Source organism: Talpa occidentalis, unplaced genomic scaffold (genome assembly GCF_014898055.3).
Source record: "Talpa occidentalis isolate TD23 unplaced genomic scaffold, MPIMG_talOcc4v2.1 talOcc4.8, whole genome shotgun sequence".
Lineage (NCBI taxonomy): Eukaryota > Metazoa > Chordata > Mammalia > Eulipotyphla > Talpidae > Talpa > Talpa occidentalis.
In genome coordinates this window covers 25,891,463-25,912,605 of record NW_023605194.1, presented here as the reverse complement: position 1 = coordinate 25,912,605, position 21,143 = coordinate 25,891,463, and the positions used below count along the sequence as shown (strand labels likewise).

Below are 21,143 nucleotides of genomic sequence, written 5' to 3'. Positions count from 1 at the left end.
AGTCACCATCTGTGCAAGATACTGCTCTACTGTTGAATGTGATCTGGGGAGATGTCATGATGCTTTAAGGACAATAATGCTGGAATTCCTGCCCCAGAATCCCCAGGAGTCTCCACTGAGAAGGAAGTCACCCATTAAAACTCAGGCCAGGGACTGGAGCCGAGCAGTCTGAGGGGCTGCGCGCACCGTCTCCCAGGCCCCACCCTGCTGGCTGGGGGATCTGTACACACGCCAGACAGGGATTGGCTGAGGGGAGCCTGACAGCATCACTTCCTCCCAGGGTGGCTCCGAGCAAGACTTTTCCTGCCACTTAATTAAGCTTGTGCTTGGCTCCTCTGAGAGGAGCAATTCAGACAGGGCTGCCTTTCTCCCATAAAAGCTGGCTCTCCTGGCTTCCCTGTCTCTCATGCGGAGCCCTCCTTCCTGCCCTGCGTGCCTTTTCCTGTCTAGACCTCAGGGCTGGATCAGTGGAAGAAAAGGAAAACGATCATACTGTTGTGCCAGAGGATTACTTCTACTCCCTAGTCCCGGCACGTGGCCTCGGGTGTGTGGTGCAAGGGTCGTACGTGTGTGTGTGCGCGTGCACATGAGCACCTGGAGTTGTGTGTGCATGGGGCTCCGTGTGCCGGTGTGGTGCAGGCTATGAGTACACGGTGTGGTGGGGCAAGTGTGATTTGATATGTAGTGGAGGAGGTAGGGAATGAATGACAAAGACTTTCTTGAGTGTGTGTGTATAGCTAACAGAGAAAAAATGTCCAAAGGCACAAATATGCATAGGGAAGAAGAGCATGGCCACGATGACAAGGGCACAAATTAAAATACAGGCCACAAATCAAACAAGAACAAAGCATTCTCCAATTCAGCATGGTGCTGGGAAAATAACACCTCACTAATATTTTGCACAAAAACCCGTTTTGTGCAGGTGATGGATGGCTTCCACAAACCTGAAGCATTACCAAGGGTGTGGGAAAGACCTGGGATTCGGAGCAGGGAATTTGTACCTGATCTTGGCTCTATCATGCACTAGTCACAGAGTTCTGGCACCCTGTTTCCTTCCCCTAGAAATTGGGGCTTCTAATCCCTGCACTGCCCGACGAATAGGTTGGAGGAGAAAATCAGATGGTGGCAGCTGCTAGGAGGCAGCATGGAAACCACACAGATGCCGTTCTGAATCTACCTCTTACCAGTTGGGCACTGATCACTTTGTGCTTCAGTTTCCTCTGTTGTGAACTGGGGATAATGATAGCACCTCAGAGTTATGGAATTTCTGCGATGTCTAATATAAATGGCTAAGCATAGAGCCTGCACACAGTAAAAGCTCAGCAAATAGAAACTATTATTAATGTGGATGCAATTTATAGCTGAAAATGGTCCCGTTTAGAGGTCACTTGGACCTTCTGACCCCTTCAAATTCTGACCTCTCCTCAGTTGGGATAACGAGGTCATCCCCAATCCATCAAATACCTTCATTGGTTAAAATGGCAGAATCAAAGCATCCCAGAAAACAGAGCCCATGCTGGATTAGAGGGTGAGAAGCAACATGTCATTCTGGTTGTCACTCGGTTCCTCTTGTTGAGAACCCACCAACATATGGGACTCCCGGGCCTTGCACCACCCTGCCCTCCACCGACCCATCACCCTGCCCCCAGGTCTCAGAGGAGCCCAGCCCACGACTTGGTTGTATTTTCTTCATGGCATGCTTCACTTGCATGAAATTCTTTCACCTGTGCTCTTCTATATGTATAACCTACTCCACTGCTTAGACCACTTGCCTAGCTCATAGTCATGGTTTCAGGGCCTAAAATAGAGGTTGGCACATACCACGTCTTTATCACAAATTCCATAAAGAAATGAATGACAGAGAAACATTTCAAAATGGACAGTACCTGCCAAAAACTGGGTTGAGAGTGTTGGGAACATAGTGGTCTCGATCCTCGATTACTTTTTTGCCCAGTGTTATTTTTATATAAGGGTCACACTGTGGAGACAAGACAGATAATGCTATGTCATCATGGGGTGCAAGCATAAGTCCATTTTGGGGACAGATCAGGGTGCCCCCACACCCATGGCAGCTGTGGCACCCACGTGCCTCAGACCAGGTCTGAGAGTGCTTCCCGTGGTAGCACTGAGCCAGTGTGCCTCTGAGAAGCGGTGAGGGGTGAAGAGGCAGTGGCAGGGAGGAGTCCCAGGGGCAAATCTTTGAGGTCACATCGGTAAAATGAGAACGATGAACCGGAGGATCGAAGGCCCCTTCCAGCTTTTAGATTAATCCCCATTGGGACAATCCTTCTGAATACACAGTTTTGATAGAGTATCTTTCTCCTAGTGAGATAACAGGCGCCCCCAAAGAAATAACATGACAATTATTGTCGCTGATGACTATAATTATCTTGCTACATGAGAAGGCCCCACACCCAAACTCTTACCAGGCCATTGTTGTCCTGGGGCTGGAGCCCTAAGCCTCGAACAATGTAAATCCTAACCGTGCATTCCTGTGGGACGCTGTCAGGTAATTCCTGAAACTGCCTGGGAGGGGCCGGCACAGTGGGGTCATCCGACAGGGGGTAGATTCTAAAGGAGCCCTAAGAGAGAGACATACAGATGCAATCACTGGGCTCTTGGTGACCCGGGCAGTGGCCTCCTCCACCCGCACACCAAGATTCAGCCTCAGGGGTTGTGGGATTGGGTGACAAAAGGCTGCTTTTGTGAAAGAAACAACACATATTCTGTATTTCCGGGGGGAGTGAAATAACAATCACGTACATATTTGATGACAGGGGAGAAGAAACAGCAGGGCAGAAGCAGGGACAGACAAAAATCCAGGCAAGAGATTGTGGCTTGCACAATATGGTGGCAAAGGTGGTGGTGGAGTGAGCTCTACACATATTTTGAAGACAGGGATGAAGTGAATTACATTAAGGTATAGTTCCCTTTACCTGGGTCACCCTTTAAACCCCCGCCACTCCCAGGCAAACTCCTGTTCATTCTTCAAATCTTAGTCAAAAGTCATCACCTCTTCCAGGAACCCTATCTGCTTGCCCCTGGGTAGGTGTGTATCCTGCACACTCGCATCCATCCCTGCCTTCAGCTCTGTGGTAGCACTGACCTCTGCATTATAACTATTTCTTGGTTATGTTCTCTACCAGACTGTAAGCTTCTGGAAGGTAGGAGTTATGTCTTGTTTGTTCATCATTCTAACTCCACAACCTACCACGGGCTGGGGCACAATATGTTTAAAGAGTGAGCGAGCCACCAGGCCAGCTTGAGAATCAATATAGTCTATCTCAAAACCACTTAAGTTGCGGAGAAAGCACTACACTTGGATTCAGAACACATGGATCTTAATTCCAGCTACATTCATTCAGTAAAGCAGCATGAAGTAAGCACCTACTTTGTTCCCTTTCAGGGAAGCAAAAGTGACCTCGAGGAACCCAGTGTGGCACAAGGATATTAAGTAAGTTTGACTATCATGCCATCTTTGACTGCTTTGCTGGAGGTTGTAATGAGAAAGATCTTGAGACCATGTGTAGGGTATCATCCTCTGATTGATTAGCAATGTCTGCTCTTGGCAAAAGCTTAGGAAGTAGCAGTGTATCTGGCAGGGATGTGTCAACTGTGGTTGGAGGGAGGGGCTGTCATGAAAACAGATACTTCAACGTGAAGGTGCTTTAGCAGCAGCAGGAATCCAGACCTGTGGGAGCCTAGCACAGGAGTGAGTCACTGCCAGAAGCAATCAGGGAACACCTCACAAAGAATGTGACATTTGAGCTGGTGATTAGAAGAATGAGTAGGAGTTAGACAGACCACAAAGAGAGAAGGAAGGGCAGCCAGGGAAGGAAGAAGAGCCTGTCCCAAGGCTCCAAGTTGTGAGAGGACAGGTATGTTTGGGGTTTGGGAGAGGTCCTCCTGGCAGGAGGGTGTGGTGGCACAGGAGACAAGTGGCTCCACCTCAAGAAGGAGTTGAGACTTGATTCAATGGAAACCCAAGCGATGTCTGTAAGAAGTCATGAAACATGATCAGAGCTGGGTTCATGGGGAAAGAACTGGAGTTGGAGGGAAATGTGGCAGCTGGGAAGCTGCTGAAATGGTCCTGCTGAAAGTCCAGGAGGGGACGGTGGGCATGGGGAGCAGGAACCTGGAAAGTTGAAGCTACAGGATTCAAGACTGGCTGGCATGGGCAGGGAGAAGGGGGGACCCCCAGAATGACTCAGTGCTTTGTCCTTTCCCCATTGTCCTTTTCCTCGTTAACACCTTAAAATATCCTTCCGATGTCTCAGAATATTTTTCTGTGCCAGAGGTTGGCTGTCTTTTTATCTTAAGCCTATTAAAAAAGTAGAGGTGAGTTTTGAGCAGGACAAACACAAGCATTTTACTCACCTTAAACTCTCCTACCACTGAAGGGTCTTCATTCTCATCTGATTTGCCTCGATACAGCTTGAAAGTGTCTGAGAAGTCTGTCAGGCCCTCAAATTCCTTTACGTCCTCAAGCTCGCAATTATATATCTAAAATATAGCAACACATTCTTAATTTTTCATAAAAATACAGGTGGACTCTAAGAAAAGGACAGATGACAGCAAATAGGCATGAGGACACAGATGGAGCCATTGAAACTTTCATGGTAGGAGTGTGGAAACACGCAACTACTTTGGGAAAATGCCTGACTTTTACTTATGGAATTAAATATCTAACAAATAGTTCAGAAATTTCAACCCCAGGTATTATCTGAGAAGATTAAAAAAAAGTCCACATGGCACGAGAATGTCCATAGTATCAAGACATGGTATATATACACAATGGAATACTACTCAGCAATCAAAAAAGATAAACTCATGCTATTCACAGCAACATGGATGGAGCTGGAAGGGATTATGTGAGTGGTGATGGACATGCCCTTTGCCCCATGTGTTTTACGTAGGCGTATACAGTGATCAAACCTCACTGAATGGATAACTTTTTTGTATGTAAATTAAACGGTGATAAACTAGAAGAGGAGGAGGAAGGATGAAAAGAAAGGAAGGCAGTGAAGGAGGGAAGATGGACTCATTCACTGGAAAATTTGATCATTTTCCTAATTTATCTGTCCTTTACATGCTGGTGTTTCTTAAACCACATTGAAACATTATAACAAAACATGAAAGGATGTGGGTTTCTCCACTTTAATGCCAAGTCCCAAGGCGGCAGTCATGTAACTATAAGTCAACAGCTGTCCTCAAGTCCTAGGAATCTTGGCAAAGGCAAAACCCACCGCAAGAGGGTTCTCCAGGAGGTCAGAGGTACTCCTGGGCTGTCCAATCAGACCTTTTAAACTTAGTTCTGCTGCGGTCAATTTTAATGCATATTTATCCCCCATCCATATAACATAGGCCCAGGTACCTTGAGTTTTGAATAGCCTTTCTGAATATATTGTCCACATTTTTCATGTTCTCCCGTGGAAGCATAGAATTTACTCCACCAGTCAACGATTTCTTCCTCCTGAAGAGAGATACATCAAGATGGAAAACTCTTTAGTAATAACCTAGATTTCCAATCAAAGCAGGAAAACCCATTGTAATAAATAAGAGAAATAGGTACTTTTGAGCCTGATAGTGGTTGAGATTATATGACTTTGTTTACATGCACAGTGGATAAGGAATTCTACCCAGAAGACTGAAGGTGAAATGATCACCCTTGGCCAATGGAATGTGGTTGACTTTAATGCCCATAGCCACACTAGATGACTTTCTCACATCCTATAGACACCATTAATTCATTTGTCAGCTTTTACTTTTTCATTCTGTTGATTTGATATTTGCATGCACAAATAAAATAAAATCTCGATACATGCTTCCTATTATTTCATTTCCTTAGTTCTTTTAACCAGCAATGCATGATAAAACGAAGTTCATTAAGCTAAACTTTGGAAAAACTGGTTGTATTTCAAATTTGGTTTTACACATTATAAGTGATACCCTTACGTTACAAGCCATACAGCTTTGGTGAGTTGTTTATCATCTCTGAGCATCAATTGCTTGATTCACTGAATAGGGTAACAGCACTACCTGTCTCCATCTACCTCAGAGGATTGTTTTGGAAACCAAATAAGATCATTTGGAGAAAGAGCTATGGAAATTATAAAATGTGAAACAAGCAGGCAGGCATTATGTTTTGTTTAGACCAGTAACTCCCAACCAGTCCTTGGATTCTGACTCAGTCAGCCCGCGTGAGACACAAGCATCCAGGAGATTGCCTACGTTCCCCAGGAGATTCCAGTGTGCACCAGGGCTGGCAGCATCTGGGTTAGGTGGGTACTTCTTGGTTGGGTGAAAGTGACTGCAAATCAGTCACATATGAAACATTTTCAACTGCAGGGGGTTGTAGCTCATAGAAGGATATGAGCCTACAAATCCCACTTAGGTTTATAACAAGAATAGATTCTCATCATATTCACCCAATACTTATTTTGATCTACTCAGGACAGAGTGATGTTGCCAAAAACAGTCACCTGCAACACAGCCTCCTATTCATTCTGGGGGAAGGGAAGAAGGAACACTCAAGAAAAGGTATTTTTTTAAATTTGTGTATAGCAAATAAATGTACACACACATAGGCAGAGTGCGTGTACATTTAAATCCTAAGCCTGGATTTAAAAGTCTTTCTGACACATATCAGCAATAGGCAGAAAAGAACATGAATCTTAAATCTAGCAAAATGTGTGCAATAGTTACCTTTTCTGTCAGCTGCTCAGCACATGGGCAGGAAGAGGACAAGCCATGTAACAGGTCACATGGGATTTAGAGACCCCACGAACATCAGGGTTGAAGAGAAAGAGGAAAAATTATTTGTTATGCATGCCCTATATTCTCAATATTTTGATGGATTATTTAAATTAAGATGATCTCATAATTACACACAGCTTATGGGTTTCTTCCCTGAAAATGTGCAAAAGGGTTATGACCAGTATTAAAATGAAAGGTTCAGAAGTACCCACCATTGTCTCATGTTTTTTATAGAGTTAGACAGTCTCATGGTTAGCCACACAGTGCTCCACAGAGGGTGTGTGTGTGTGTGTGTGTGTGTGTGTGTGTGCGTGCACAGCTGCTCATCTCCCTGTCCTAAACCATTCATTCCATTTAGCTTTTAAAGTATATCCTTAACTTGATCTAATTTTCATCCTTTCAAAACCCAGTCAAGAGACCATTACGTCCAATCTGACTGCAACATCATCACGCAGGCGCCTTGCCTTAATTTCCCCCCATACCCATGTTATGGCCCCAACTAATATCCATCTCTCAAAATTCTTCTAAAGTATCGAATTTCCCATTGGCCCATACCTCCATCTGAGTCTGCACTGAGCATCTAAGAACCTGCCCTGGGATCTGGGCACATCCAGGAGACGAGGACGGAGAGCCAGGGTTTTGGGACTTGAGTGTGCTCTGGGTGTCTGCTGGAACTTAAGCTGCACTCGCCCTCAGAGGCAGTCTGAAGAATTGCTACCTAGATCCCTTTTCTGAAATCCTACCTTCAGGTTCACTTCTAATGTGAGGAGAACAATTTCTCACTACAGGCACTTTCTGTAGTTATTTGAGGTGGACCCCAGGCTTCTGCTGTAAGTATCCTCTGTTGTTTTCTAGCTTGACCTTTGTTGAGCAGATGGAATTGCCAAGAGAGGTGGAAAGACAGATGTAATAATTCTTTCTATTAGCTTCATACCAAAGCAGGAAAGGTTAAATCACCACAGCCAAACTAAGATTTTGGAGAGAAGAATTTTATGCCCAAATTGTTTCCGTGTTCTGAAAGGTTCTGAATTCAGATTTCTGGCGTCTGCTTATTCATATCTATTTCCAATGATTCGAAATTATTTCAAAGAAGAGAACAGTTCGTGATTTAAATGGCATTATTCAAAACAAGTCGTGCATTTTAAAATTTAGGATTCATTAACGTGAGAGAATTTCTTCACGACCACTTGCTGATCAGTTCATGTGGAAAAGTAACTGAAGCAAGTTGCTTTATTATTTCCAAATGGCACAGATTATTCCCTTAGATTTGAAACAATCATATTTGTTTGAAGATCAGCTTTCACTCCAAAATCTACTAATAGAAAGATTCTGAAAGGAAAATTCAAGTCTTTAGACCAAGGTCCCAAGGTCCCAGGCCGCTTCATGCATTATCTCATCATACATACATGCACTTTCGTTGGAGAAGCCATTTTGCTGAGTGCTGTTGACATACTGCTTAAGCACTGGAATTGGAAGGTAATTGTTGAAATGGCCATGTAGGAATGTCCATTAGGTGACTAGCACATACCAATTTGCCCCAGACACTTATTTCCCACTTTCTTCTGGCAGTGCTGAGCCTATTTGTTAAGAATCCCAACAGTCGCTACAAAACAACTGTGTGGGTTTCTGTGAATAGGAGACTGTCACCAAAGCCACAGCCTCCAGCTCTCAACAGCACAGGTAATTTTGACCCACTTTTTCAACTTACCCAGATACAAAGCCTGAATTGGGTTAGTGAAAATAGAGGCACATTACACACATCACATGTACATACAATGCATACATGTCACATGCATCTCACATGGATGCATGTTTAGCACATGTATGAATGCATGTACACTCTGCACATATAAAAAAGGACATCAGCAAGCTTGTTTTCTGTTCTCCCAAGGCCCAGCTTTATTCAACTGGACTTTGTACAAGTGTGTACTGCTTTTCCTGATGAATAGGGGGGGGTCAGTCTTAGAGGCAATTCCAACCAGATCTTTCTTATCAACATGGTATTCCTCAGCCAGGTGTTAGGAAAGCCAGATGATTGAAATGATTTACAGTATAGTGGGAATAACTTACACTGTCATCCCCATTCCCACCAAATTGTAAATCAAATTCTATGATATGAACTGAACCTTCCCTGTGTGTGCAATAGTAGTGTAGTCCTCTCTGTTCACTACATTAAGAAATGAGTGACAATATCAACACAGAAAAATATCAACACAGACTGGCTTTATATTTCTTTCAGATCCCCCATACCTGGGACTGCTGAGTACATAGCAGGCATGAATAAGAACTGACTGACAATGGGAGGTAGAAAAGGTAGAGGGAGATTGTAGAGCAGGACCTTAAACTGCCTTTTTCCTTTTTCCAAAGTAGTAGCGAAAATGTTCATAAAGGATCTTAAGTATATTCTACTTAACTTCTCCCTAGGCTACTACAGTTTTATTGGGCCTATTTTGGGTTGTTTACAAAGTGAGCATGGCAGTTTTGCAAATCTGATGTTGTCATTTGTGACTGTGAAGGATTCCTGGGGAATAAAATTAAACACACTGCTCCTCGGAGCTGGCCGTGGAGACCACATTTAACATGGTCCAATTATTAGTGAATTTAACGCAGTGGGAAGGAAGTGGATTTTTTTAGAGGCACTGTTTATGGACATAACATATTAAAGTGCAATCATGTGCATTTTTGGGCCAGTTTACACATTAAAACATGCTGTTAAAGTCCATCATAACTGCCAACAGAAACAGGGAGATATTTGATGTTTTCTTTCTCAGGGCTCAGGCATTTTCCCCCCTTCTTGTATATTTGGCTGGAATGGTTTTCAAACAGGGTCCTGAGCGAGCAATTTTACCAACTTCTTCCTTTCAGAGCCACAGTGAATTTAAAAGTCTGGGCTAGTTCATACCATGGCAAGTAAGATCATTAAAAATTCATGACACTTCTTTTTCATGCACAAAAAAGTATGTTACATACATCCTTCCTGTAATTGTGCAATGCTGTAAATTTGCTCCTGAGATTTCTATTTCAAGCAAATGACATCACTCAAACTGTCATGAGTGGTTCTCAGATTTGCCTGCACATTAGAATCACTTGGGTAAAAATTTAAATCTTCTGAAGTCTATGTCCTATTGATGAATATGATTCAGATGTTTTTATCTTGATAACTTATTTGATTATTACTATTTTAATACATTGAATGGTTACTTAGCTCAATTTACCCAAGGCTTAGACAACTGGAGGATAAAATTGACACTATCCATTGATTAGTTTTGAAGCCTACCTTTGAAGCCAGTAACGGCTTGCTGTCTTCTATTTCAATAATGATGTCCTGGGAGGGTGGGGTAGACAGAAGGGTGGCTGCAAGACAAATAATTTCATCATCTAAGATACTTGTAAAAATACAATGGTGACCATCCTACTCAGACCTTAACAGTCACAGAGTGGATGGTAGCGTTAAGTCCAAGTTAGACTTATTGAATGGCGAGGACTATGTCCAAACATAGGAAATAACCCAAGAATTCACCACCTTCCCCAAATATGGTATGATTTGGATGATTTAGGGGATCACATGACCCACCTTTCTTTCTTCTTTCTTCTTGGACAACTAACCCAGTACCTAGACACAGGAACTCAAAGAACTGTCAGCATATGCCTTTCAAAGAGGCAGGGTTGGGGTGGGGAGGGGGCTGCATCTAAAGGAGACTCCTTTTCATGGAATCTGCTCCTAAAACCCCAAGAAGCAAAAGAGGGTGAATAATTGCAAATTTCTGAAACTAAAAAAACAATCCAAAAGATCAATGAAACCAAGAGCTGGTTCTTTGAAAAAATCAATAAAATAGACAAACCCCTAGCCAGGCTCACAAAGGAAAAAAGGGAGAAAGCACAAATAAACAGGATCATCAATGAAAGAGGAGAAATCACAACGGACACAGCAGAAATCAAAAGAATAATCAGTAACTACTATGAACAGTTATATGGAAACAAGTTTAACAATCTAGAGGAGATGGACAAATTCCTACAACTCTACAATCACCCAAAGCTAGATAATGAAGAAATAGAACACCTAAACAGACCAATTATAAGCAGCGAAATTGAAATGGTAATCAAAAACCTCCCCAAAAACAAAAGCCCAGGACCTGATGGATTTACAAATGAATTCTACCAAACATTCAGAGACGAATTAGTGCCTATCCTTCACAAACTCTTCCAAAAAATTGAGAAGGAAGGGACAATACCAAACACGTTCTATGAAGCCAACATTACACTAATACCAAAACCAAACAAGGACAACACAAAAAAGGAAAACTACAGGCCAATCTCCCTAATGAACACTGATGCAAAAATCCTCAATAAAATTTTAGCTATCAGAATCCAACAATGCATCCATAAGATAATTCACCACGACCAAGTAGGATTCATTCCAGGGACACAAGGATGGTTTAACATCTGAAAATCAATCAACGTTATCCAACACATCAACAAAAAGAAATATAAAAACCATATGATAATATCAATAGATGCTGAGAAAGCTTTCAACAAAGTGCAACACCCATTCATGATAAAAGCCCTTGAAATTCTTGGGATACAAGGAACATACCTCAACATCATAAAGGCCATCTATGACAAGCCAACAGCCAGTATCATTCTCAATGGTGAAAAGCTGAAAGCAATTCCATTAAGATCTGGAACAAGACAAGGATGTCCACTCTCACCACTGCTTTTCAATATAATACTGGAAGTCCTAGCCAGAGCAATAAGACAAGAGAAAGACATCCAAGGAATCCAAATAGGAAAAGAAGAAGTCAAACTATCACTATTTGCAGATGATATGATAATATACATAGAGAACCCCAAAAAGTCCACAGAAAAACTAATTCAACTCATCAATCAGTTCAGTAAAGTGGCAGGATACAAAATCAACACGCAAAAGTCAGTAGCCTTCCTATACACAAACAATAAATCTGAAGAAGAAGAAATCAAAAAAACCATCCCTTTTTTTATTGAAACAAAAAAAATCAAATATTTGGGAATAAATCTAACAAAAGAGGTAAAGGACCTATACAAAGAAAACTATAAAACACTGTTAAAAGAAATAGAAGAAGACACAAAGAAATGGAAAGACATGCCCTGCTCATGGATTGGAAGAATAAACATTATTAAAATGGCCATCCTTCCAAAAGCAATATACAGATTCAATGCTATTCCAATCAAAATTTCAATGTCATTCTTCAAAGAAATAGAACAATTATTGATGAAATTCATATGGAATCACAAAAAACCCCGAATAGCCAAAGCTCTCCTGAAAAAAAAAGAAGGGAATGGAGGCATCACACTCCCAGACTTCAAACTCTACTACAAAGCCATAATCATCAAAACTGCATGGTATTGGAACAAGAACAGACATACAGACCAATGGAATCGAATAGAAAATCCAGAAATAAACCCACAGATTTATGGTCAACTAATCTTTGACAAAGGAGCAAAGACTATGCATTGGAGCAAAGAAAGTTTGTTCAATAAATGGTGCTGGGAAAACTGGGTCGCTACATGCAAAAGAATGAAGCTTGACCACCACCTCACACCATACACAAAAATCAACTCAAAATGGATTAAAGAACTAGACATAAGACCTGAAACCATAAAATATATAGAAGGAAATATAGGCGAAACACTACGTGATTTGCACATCAAAGACATCTTTACAGACACATCACCCAAAGCAGTGATAGTGAAGGCGAAGATAAACAGCTGGGACTACATCAAATTAAAGAGCTTCTGCACAGCAAAAGAGACAATAACAAAAACAAAGAGAAACCCCACCAACTGGGAGAACATTTTTGCACCCAACACTAATGATAAAGGACTGATCACAAAAATCTGCAAAGAGCTGATGAGACTTAACAACAACAAAGAAAAGAATCCAGTCAAAAAATGGGCAGAAGAGCTAAAAAGAAACTTCTCTGAAGAGGAAATGCAAATGGCCAACAGGCATATGAAAAAATGTTCAACATCACTTGTCATCAGGGAAATGCAAATCAAAACTACCATGAGATACCATCTCACACCAGTGAGAATGGCACATATTAAAAAAACTAGCAACAACAAATGTTGGTGAGGGTGTGGAGAAAAAGGAACTCTTCTGCACTGTTGGTGGGAGTGCAAACTGGTCCAACCACTGTGGAGAGCTGTGTGGAGATTTCTGGACCTACTAAACATAGAGCTTCCATATGATCCAGCAATTCCACTCCTAGGTATTTACCCAAAGGACACAGAAATATCCATTCCAAAGAACACCTGCACCCCTATGTTTATAGCAGCACTGTTTACAATAGCTAAGCTTTGGAAACAACCCAAATGCCCAAAAATAGATGGCTGGATCAAGAAGATGTGGTACATATATACCATGGAATATTACTCAGCATTCAAAAATGATAAACACATGCAATTTGCAGCAACATGGATGGCACTGGAAGGGATCATGCTCAGCGAAATAAGCCAAAAAGAAAAAGAAAAATACCGGATGGTCTCACTCATAGCAGGAATCTAGAAAACTTAAATAAGGGACCAGGAAAACGAATAACTATAAGAAAGTGAAAATCAAAATCAACAAAAAACTACGAACCAGAGACACTTTTAGGGGGGCGGGGGTGGGAGGGGAGGGATTGGGGTCAGAATGGGGGGGCTGCAATTGTATGGGGAATATAAAAATAAAATTTATTATTAAAAAAAAAAATAATTGCAAATTTCAGGCCTGAAGGTGCAGAGGCTGGCTCATCCCACGTTCTCAGAGAATATGCAGAAGAAAAGGGCTCACACCTTAGCCTTGTACAATTCCCAGAATATCTAGGTTCGTGATTTTGAAGTTAGAGCAAGGACTCAGGAGCAGCCCCTAGGCTCACTGGGTTTGGTTTAACAGAAAGAGGTGCCATTGTGTCTGCCTGGGGTGGAGTGATGGGGAGAGGTGTGTCTACCCGCCATGGTAGAAGGCTTCAGGCAGTCAGACATTCAATAGGAGGCCAGTGTCTAGACCCAACAAACTCCACCAAGCCAGGAGAACTTTCGTTTAACCCACCTGGGCAGCTGAGTTAGAAGATGCACCAGAGAAGAAATGCATAATTTTTAGGTACTTCCCAGGCACTGGGGTAAGCCTTTTACATACTTAATCTCGTTTAATCCCTCACTAATCTAACAGCATATGAACAATTATCACCATTATAAAGATTAAAAAACAAACTGAGGCTAAGAGAAGGCAAGTCACTTGCTTTCGGATAAACATTTAGTAGTAAGTGGACATAAGTAATCTAGGTCTGTCTGACCTCACAGCTCATGTTTTACCCAGACCAGACCATATCAAAGCCCAGACCAGAACAGATGTTCAATAAATGTCAGAGAAGGTTGGGGGGTGGGGAGGGGGTCACTGGGGAGGCAGGGAAGGAAGACTGACACTTACAGGGCATCTATGACATGATAGTTGCTATGCTAGGTCAATTATCCATGTGATGCCCCCGGTCCCCCAGATCTGTCAGCCAGCTGTACCTTCCAAGACATACTCCTTCACAACTCCTGACAGCAACATAAAGCGAGATAGGCAGGCGTGGGGGACCACAACTACATGCAAGAACCTTCTTATATTATCAGCTTTCCACTTCACCACCCTCAGGGACAAAGCCTCAGGGACAGGAGGGAAGTTTTCTCTGTGCCTTCAACATTAAGCCAACCAAGCATATTCCTCAAATCTTACCCTATCATTGGTTTGAAGAAAGTAACTAATTGATCTAAAATAACAGATTCTGAAGTTGGGAACCAGACCTTCCTCCACCCCATCCCATACTCTTGAAGGATTTTTTTCTCCAAGGGTTCTCTGAAACTTTGACCACATTTCACATTAATTACATAGCATCACTAACCAGGGGCTGACCTAACCCTGACAAATCAACACAAACAGGCCCACACGAGTGATTCTGGGCCAGGGCAAGTTTGTAGTGTTTGTACCTTCCTAATGACCTCACATATTTGCATCATAAAACTGTTTCATGATCAAAGACCTCTACTCTTACAGCAGTGGAAAAACATTAGGAAAATGGTTTCTCCCCATTCAGTCACCTCAAATAAAACAATGCCCGCAGTTATAATAGCCCTTGTTATCATAAAAAAAAATTTCTATTTTAGGCACCATCAATCCTGCACAAAATTCTTTGCATGGGGAATTTCTTTATAAACGCATTTAGCAGGTTTTTTTTTTTTTTTTGTTTTGTTTTGTTTTTGCTCAAATGTCACCATAGACTTTCTTTTTTGCTTTTCTCTGAAATGGGGATACAGGATGCTCAGACCCAGATAGTAGGTGAGTTTCAGAAATTCCATTTTTTTTTTCATACAAGAACTGGGGTGTAGGCCAGAGGTCTGGGGGGGTAGGGGAGTAAGGGAATTCACCAGAGACAGAGTAGGAGCAGAACAGGTGGATTTACTGAAATATACTGCTAAGGGGAGCAGCGGGCGAGACAGGAGAGGTCTGCTGCGCCATGTGGGTCAGCTCCCTGGCTTGGGATTAAACAGGACATAGAGGCAACAGAACTGAGACTTAACCCCTAGGCCACCAGGGATGCCCTTTAGAAGTTCTATAAAGGCAATACCAAACCTAGTGGAAGGTTAAATAGAACTGACTAGAAGCATAGAAGCATAAACAGAAGACCCATCCTGTCTTGAGGCTGGGATTATGTTTACTGGCCCAGCCTCAGCCTCTAACACAGAACCTGGTGCGTGGTAAGTCAAAAATGAGTCACTAGTGAATGTCAATAGCAGAATACTATTCATGAGCTATTATTTATATGGAAGTCTAAAGTAAGTGTTATGCTCTGCTCTACTATTTATTATTTATTTATGTGACCATGGGTAAGTCCTTTAGTCCTTTCAGTGAGTATTATTTTTCCCCAGTAGATAGCAATGAAATAACATCCCTCAAATTATATTACAAGGTAATAGCTTGAGCACTGGTTTCCCCCAAATGAAGTCAGAATTAAGTTTAGCTCTGCCATTCTAACTATATTATCCTGGGAGAGTTAAATAGCCAACTATAAATCAAACTCATATGCAACATCCAGACAACAAATACTTATCTTAAGGTTTATTAAGATTAAATCAGATCCCAAATGAAAAGCCCTAAAATTATGTTTATAGACTTGAGCCTTACCTTTTAGTTGAGGCACAATATCTTCCTTTCCTGCATAGGGGTCGCAGCGAAAGCGGTCCAGGAGGTCGATGGTGCACTGGCCAACCACTGGTTTCCGCCCAAACTGCCGGTGGTCGATGACCTTGATCACCAGTGGAGGCATGTACAATTCTTCCTTGGGCAAGAGCTGGGGGTTGCAGAGATGGGCATCACTTTATTATATAAGACCTGACAAGGGTAGCTTTGCCAGTGAACCCCCTCAAAGGAACCACCAGACTTTTTCTGGTCATTGGCACAGCCTTGAGGTCCCGTAGAAAGAAATTCAGTCATTTATGTGCTAGGTAAGAAGCACAGTGCTAACAGCATGAGCTCTGGGCCAGACTGCCTGGAATCAAATCCTGGCTCTCCCATGAGGAGTTGCATGACATATATATGTATACACATATGTATGTATGTGTGTATACATATATATACATATAAATTCAGCTACTCAACACACATAGAATTACATGGAATTATAGAGTCAGGATACAATACCACTTTCATGAAGAGAACAGAACTTGGAAAGTTTGGTGTCTTCTTCAGGTTTTTGATCACCACTGATTCTACCCTTTCCCCTCCACACTCCACAACCAGACTGGGGGATGTGATAGAAGCCATCTGGTAGTTTTTCATATTTCTTAAGCCCCAAGCTAGAATCTAAGAAAACAATGGAAAGAGAAGGGAAGAAAACTCAGCATATTAAAAATAAGATTCAAATAGGAAAAACTTACTCTCAATAACTGGTAAATTCTTTAAGATTTGGCAAAAGTCTCTGAGAATATTATGCTAGAAAGCCTGTAGGTCATGTTGAGGAAGTGACATTGTATTTCTCCTTCTCTTGCATGAGCCCCCAAAAAGCACAGCAGTTAAAGATGGAGGCTACGAGTAGAAAAATTAGGATGGAGGCATCACAGGACCATAAACTGGAGATGGGAGTAGAAATGGTTAACAGAGTTGTTAAACCAGCTAAACAAATGAAAAGTCCTTAGGCCCCAATGGCTATAGCAAGTATCAGGGGCACAGACCAGAGGAGGGATATGGAGATGGAGCGTCTTTGTAGCGAAACACAGGTCCTCATAAATCAACCTAGTCACACCCTAGAAGTAATTAATCTAACAATAGATAACAATTCCACAAAAAAATGAACCTCTCCCCAAAGAGAACACTTTCTGCACTGGCGAGAGGCAGCTGTCCTCCTTAGACCGTCCACCTGTGTCTCTGCAGGCATCTCTTCTAACACACCTGTCCTTTCAGAGTCAGCTCTTCCTGCCTTCTTGTGTCTGTGCAAGTGACTTCTTCTCCTTGCCTTTTTAATATAATAAGCCTGCCCTTTGGATATAACTCAACATCTCTGCCTCTTGGGGAAACTTGCCGTGTGCCACTGAAAGGGGAGCTCTGATGAAACTTTTCTCAGAGGGAACCCAAGGACCCCACACACTGCACCTCACACCTCTCCAAACAACATCAGTTAAGAGGGCAAAAGTCAAATCCTAGCTGAGCTGTACAACAACTATGTGAACTCTGGTAAGTGAGTTAACCTCTCTATGTCTCAGCTACAAACAGGACTGATAGTATTATCTATCAGAGGGTTATTTTGAGCATCAAGTGTAAATCTCTTAACACAGTGTCTAACATGCAGCCTTCCAAAATTGATAACTGTGGTTTAATGCTGTCTGCCTCAGTCTTTGAGAGCTCTTAGCCAGACTGGCTGAGAACAGAAACCTCAAGGTAACAGCTGCCAGACTGGACAAGGGGGAACTTAGTAGGCCAGACACTGCCCATCGCGCTACTTAGTAAAGAGTTTCATCAGTTCCATCAGTGTGTATTTGCTCCTATTGGCTGACATGTCACTATTTCCCATTATTCTATTACTCCCCTCCCACTGCCCACCTTCCAAGCTCCCCCTGGAGTCCCGTGCTGTCTGCACACGTGGGAATGATGCTCTGAGTTCTTTCCATGCCCAGCTCTCCAGAAAGCTCAGAAATCTGCTGGCTCCCAGTAAATTACTAGATTCTCTCAGTAATGCTGGAATTAATAGTTTTTGTTGTTTCAATAGGCCTTACATTTCCAGGAATATTGCAAATTTGGGAACGAATTCTAAAGGAGGTTTGAGATAGAGAATATGCAGCACGATTCTATTTCCTACGTAAAAAATTAAAGTTCTACTGCTACATCTATTCGATTTGACTCAGAAGACACAGAGAGCAGCATACCTCAATAGCAGTGAGTTGAACCACAGGCCTGATCCCCTGGGGAACCATGTATAGACTTGGTGCCCTTTGTGAGGGAAGAATAGGAAGGTTGGAGCCATCCTGTAAAACAAACATAGGAGCTTCAATGCCTCTCTTTAGTTCCAGTAAAGGGTTTCCAGGGTTATTTACAAGTGTTTAAGCAAATACTCTGAAAGAACCCAAGAGAGATTTCAACAAGTACCTTGCTCTTCAGAATCAGCTCCGCAGCTACAAGGACATCCCCACAGGTTTTGTCTCCATTCATCACTGGATACCAGAGAAGTTTGGGTCTGATGTCCATTTCTGAGTTTAGTTTCACCAGAGGAGAGCACATGCTTCGTCCTAAAAATTCATCTTTGCCCTAGAGAAATAGTGATCCTTCAGCTCCCTGACAAACGTTTGTCTAAATCTCCATCATCTTCCAAGTCATTTTAGAAATTCTGAATTACTTACCACTTGGTCATTGTCAAAAAGTTCAATGACAACTTTGGGTGGGTTTTGTAGGATTGTTTGGGGTTCCCCATAGATTTCAATTTCATCAAATATAATAGTTTGGTCCCACGTAGGATTGAGAGTTGAGTGGATGATCTCAGTGGTTTTGCTTCGATGGAGGAAGGAAACATGGGCATATGGATCTAAATCAGAAAGAAAGACTCATAGCAGGGACATGACTAAAGTCTAGTTCTCCAAGACCATGCATCTCAACCATATGCTTTTCCTCAGTGACACTGAGCATGGCCCCTCACTTCCCACTTGGAAGACAGAGGTTCTAGAAAACAGTCTATCAGGGGCAGGATGGCATGGTAGTGGGATCTGTTGCTGCAGCAGAGGTGCCTGTAATGTGCTGGGTGTTCTCTCTCTGGAGTATTTTCCACCAACATTAACAGGGCACATAATCTTCAGGGAGCAAGGAACTATACTTGTGACTATGAGTGCAGGCTCTGCAGCTGGACATTCCTGGGTTCAAATCCCACCTCCCTCCCTGCTACATGACCTTGGTAAAAATACATAGTCTCCTAAATTTTGGTTCCTTCCTTCTTGCAATGAAAGTAATATCAGCTTTATAGTGTTGTAAGAAGGAAATGATATAAAGAGAATGTAAGCTACTTAGTACAGAGTTAATTCTATAGAGTATTTGATAGATGTTGATTATTGTCATATTAGTGTCAATAATAATCCATTCATTCAGTAAATATTTATTGATGCCAGGTGTCAAGAGTATAGTAGTAAAAGAGAAAGGCTCAGATGCTCACGGAATATACAATCTGTAATAGCAGAAAACTCTGTTTCAACTAGACTTGAGGAGGGAGTGAAAGAAATTTTAGTATCAAGAAGTAATCTATGAATTGGAGAACTGAAAAATATATGATGATTAAACAACATACTCATGAACAACCAGTGGATCAAAGAAGAAATAAAAGTAGAAATAAAATATCTTGGGACAAACAAAAATGGAAACATATCTTCAAAATGTGTGGGCTGCAGCAAAAGCTGGTAATCAGGCCTACAGTTAAAAAAAAAAAAAAAAGATTTCAAGTAAACAACTACATCTCAAGGTACCTAAAAAGACTAAACCATGCCCAAAGTTAGTAGCAGGAAGAAAATAATAAAGATCAGAGAGGATAAAATGAAATAGAGACTAGAAAAACAACCAAAAAGATCAATGACACTAAGAGTTTTTTTTTAACAAGGATAGACAAGACAAGCCTTTACCATGAAATAGGAGAAAATATTTTCAAGTCACATCCAAATAGGGGGCTAACCTCCAAAATATTCAAGGAACTCATATAACTTAATAGCAAAAAAACCCAAATAATGCAATTTATAAATATGCAAAGTTCCTGAACAGACATTTTTCCCAAAGTGGACATACAAGTGGCCCATAGCACATGAAAAATTTTCAATATCACTCATCAAGGGAAGTGAAAATCAAAACCAGAATAAGATATCACCTCAAATTTGTTATGACGTTTATCATCAAAAAGACAGGAGATAACAAATGCTAGCAAGGATGGAGAGAAAAGCTGTCTCCTGTACCCTGTTGGTGGAAATGTAAGCTGGTACAGTCACTATTAAAAACACTACTTAAAAGCAAGTACTATGGTTCTGGTTCTCCTCTATGCTGAATTATTTTACCAAAAGCTTTGCAATTGCCTGGATGCTGGCTGAGCATCTGAAGAATAACTTAACGGCTAACCTGAAACTTACGTAAGCAGAAATGGCACTTGGTTTTTAGCACTGCAGTGTTATATGACTGGGTCTTTTTGCTTTTGCTCCAAGAATATATCTTATGATCCAAACTACAAAGAATGTGCTTAGAATTTTATGTAAATTTAGTCAAGAATTTTGATAGGATTCTCTAACTTTGACTTTCAGTGACTGAGTGGCCCCTGGTGGTGAATACTTAAAAATGGTTTTAAAGCCATTTTGGAGATGTATTTTTTGGGGATAACCTTGAATCTGTACTAATCTGTAAAAAACGGGAAGCATTCACAAATGTTGGTTAATATTAGTATTTGCAATGCACCTCACCGCTGATGTGAACATGCCAAACGAAGTGTGAGGCAATAGTTTCAAGAACTGTTTTCCACAGAAGCCCAGGGAGCTCTGGTGGCCTTCAGGTTCTATTGTGGAATGTTCCTCAGACAGACCCAATGGCCTCTGACCTATTTATGGTCCCACAAGCAATACCACAAATCCCCAAGCAGTAGGCCTTCTGACCTTTTCCCCTCCCTGCCTCCTTCCCCGCAGAACCAGTACAAAAGCAACAAAACCAGTGAGGTGTCAATGTGAGGAGAGATGAAGCCCCCCTGGGATTTGGGGAGCAGGCAGTGAAGGAAGTCAAAATGAGCTCCAAATTGCTTCAAGTCTGGGGTTGTATGTAAATAGGTGAACTTTTGATCTTTTTGACAACTTGAAAGAGCTACAGAAAAAAATAGGAAGGATCTTAA

The 21,143-nt window shown here is 41.8% G+C and overlaps 1 protein-coding gene across 1 annotated transcript in view; it reads right to left on the bottom strand.

The window, feature by feature from the left end:
* MYOF (myoferlin) overlaps nucleotides 1-21,143 on the bottom strand; it is a 129,989-nt gene that overhangs the window by 19,182 nt on the left and 89,664 nt on the right. Inside the window, exons 32-42 of the mRNA XM_054690408.1 lie at nucleotides 18,646-18,827; nucleotides 18,395-18,553; nucleotides 18,175-18,273; nucleotides 16,457-16,618; nucleotides 15,941-16,106; nucleotides 10,034-10,110; nucleotides 6,706-6,717; nucleotides 5,375-5,473; nucleotides 4,378-4,503; nucleotides 2,427-2,582; nucleotides 1,887-1,978 (exon numbers count right to left, since the gene is read on the bottom strand). Coding sequence (XP_054546383.1) covers nucleotides 1,887-1,978; nucleotides 2,427-2,582; nucleotides 4,378-4,503; nucleotides 5,375-5,473; nucleotides 6,706-6,717; nucleotides 10,034-10,110; nucleotides 15,941-16,106; nucleotides 16,457-16,618; nucleotides 18,175-18,273; nucleotides 18,395-18,553; nucleotides 18,646-18,827 — 1,330 coding nt within the window. The remainder of the gene's footprint in view (nucleotides 1-1,886; nucleotides 1,979-2,426; nucleotides 2,583-4,377; nucleotides 4,504-5,374; nucleotides 5,474-6,705; nucleotides 6,718-10,033; nucleotides 10,111-15,940; nucleotides 16,107-16,456; nucleotides 16,619-18,174; nucleotides 18,274-18,394; nucleotides 18,554-18,645; nucleotides 18,828-21,143) is intronic.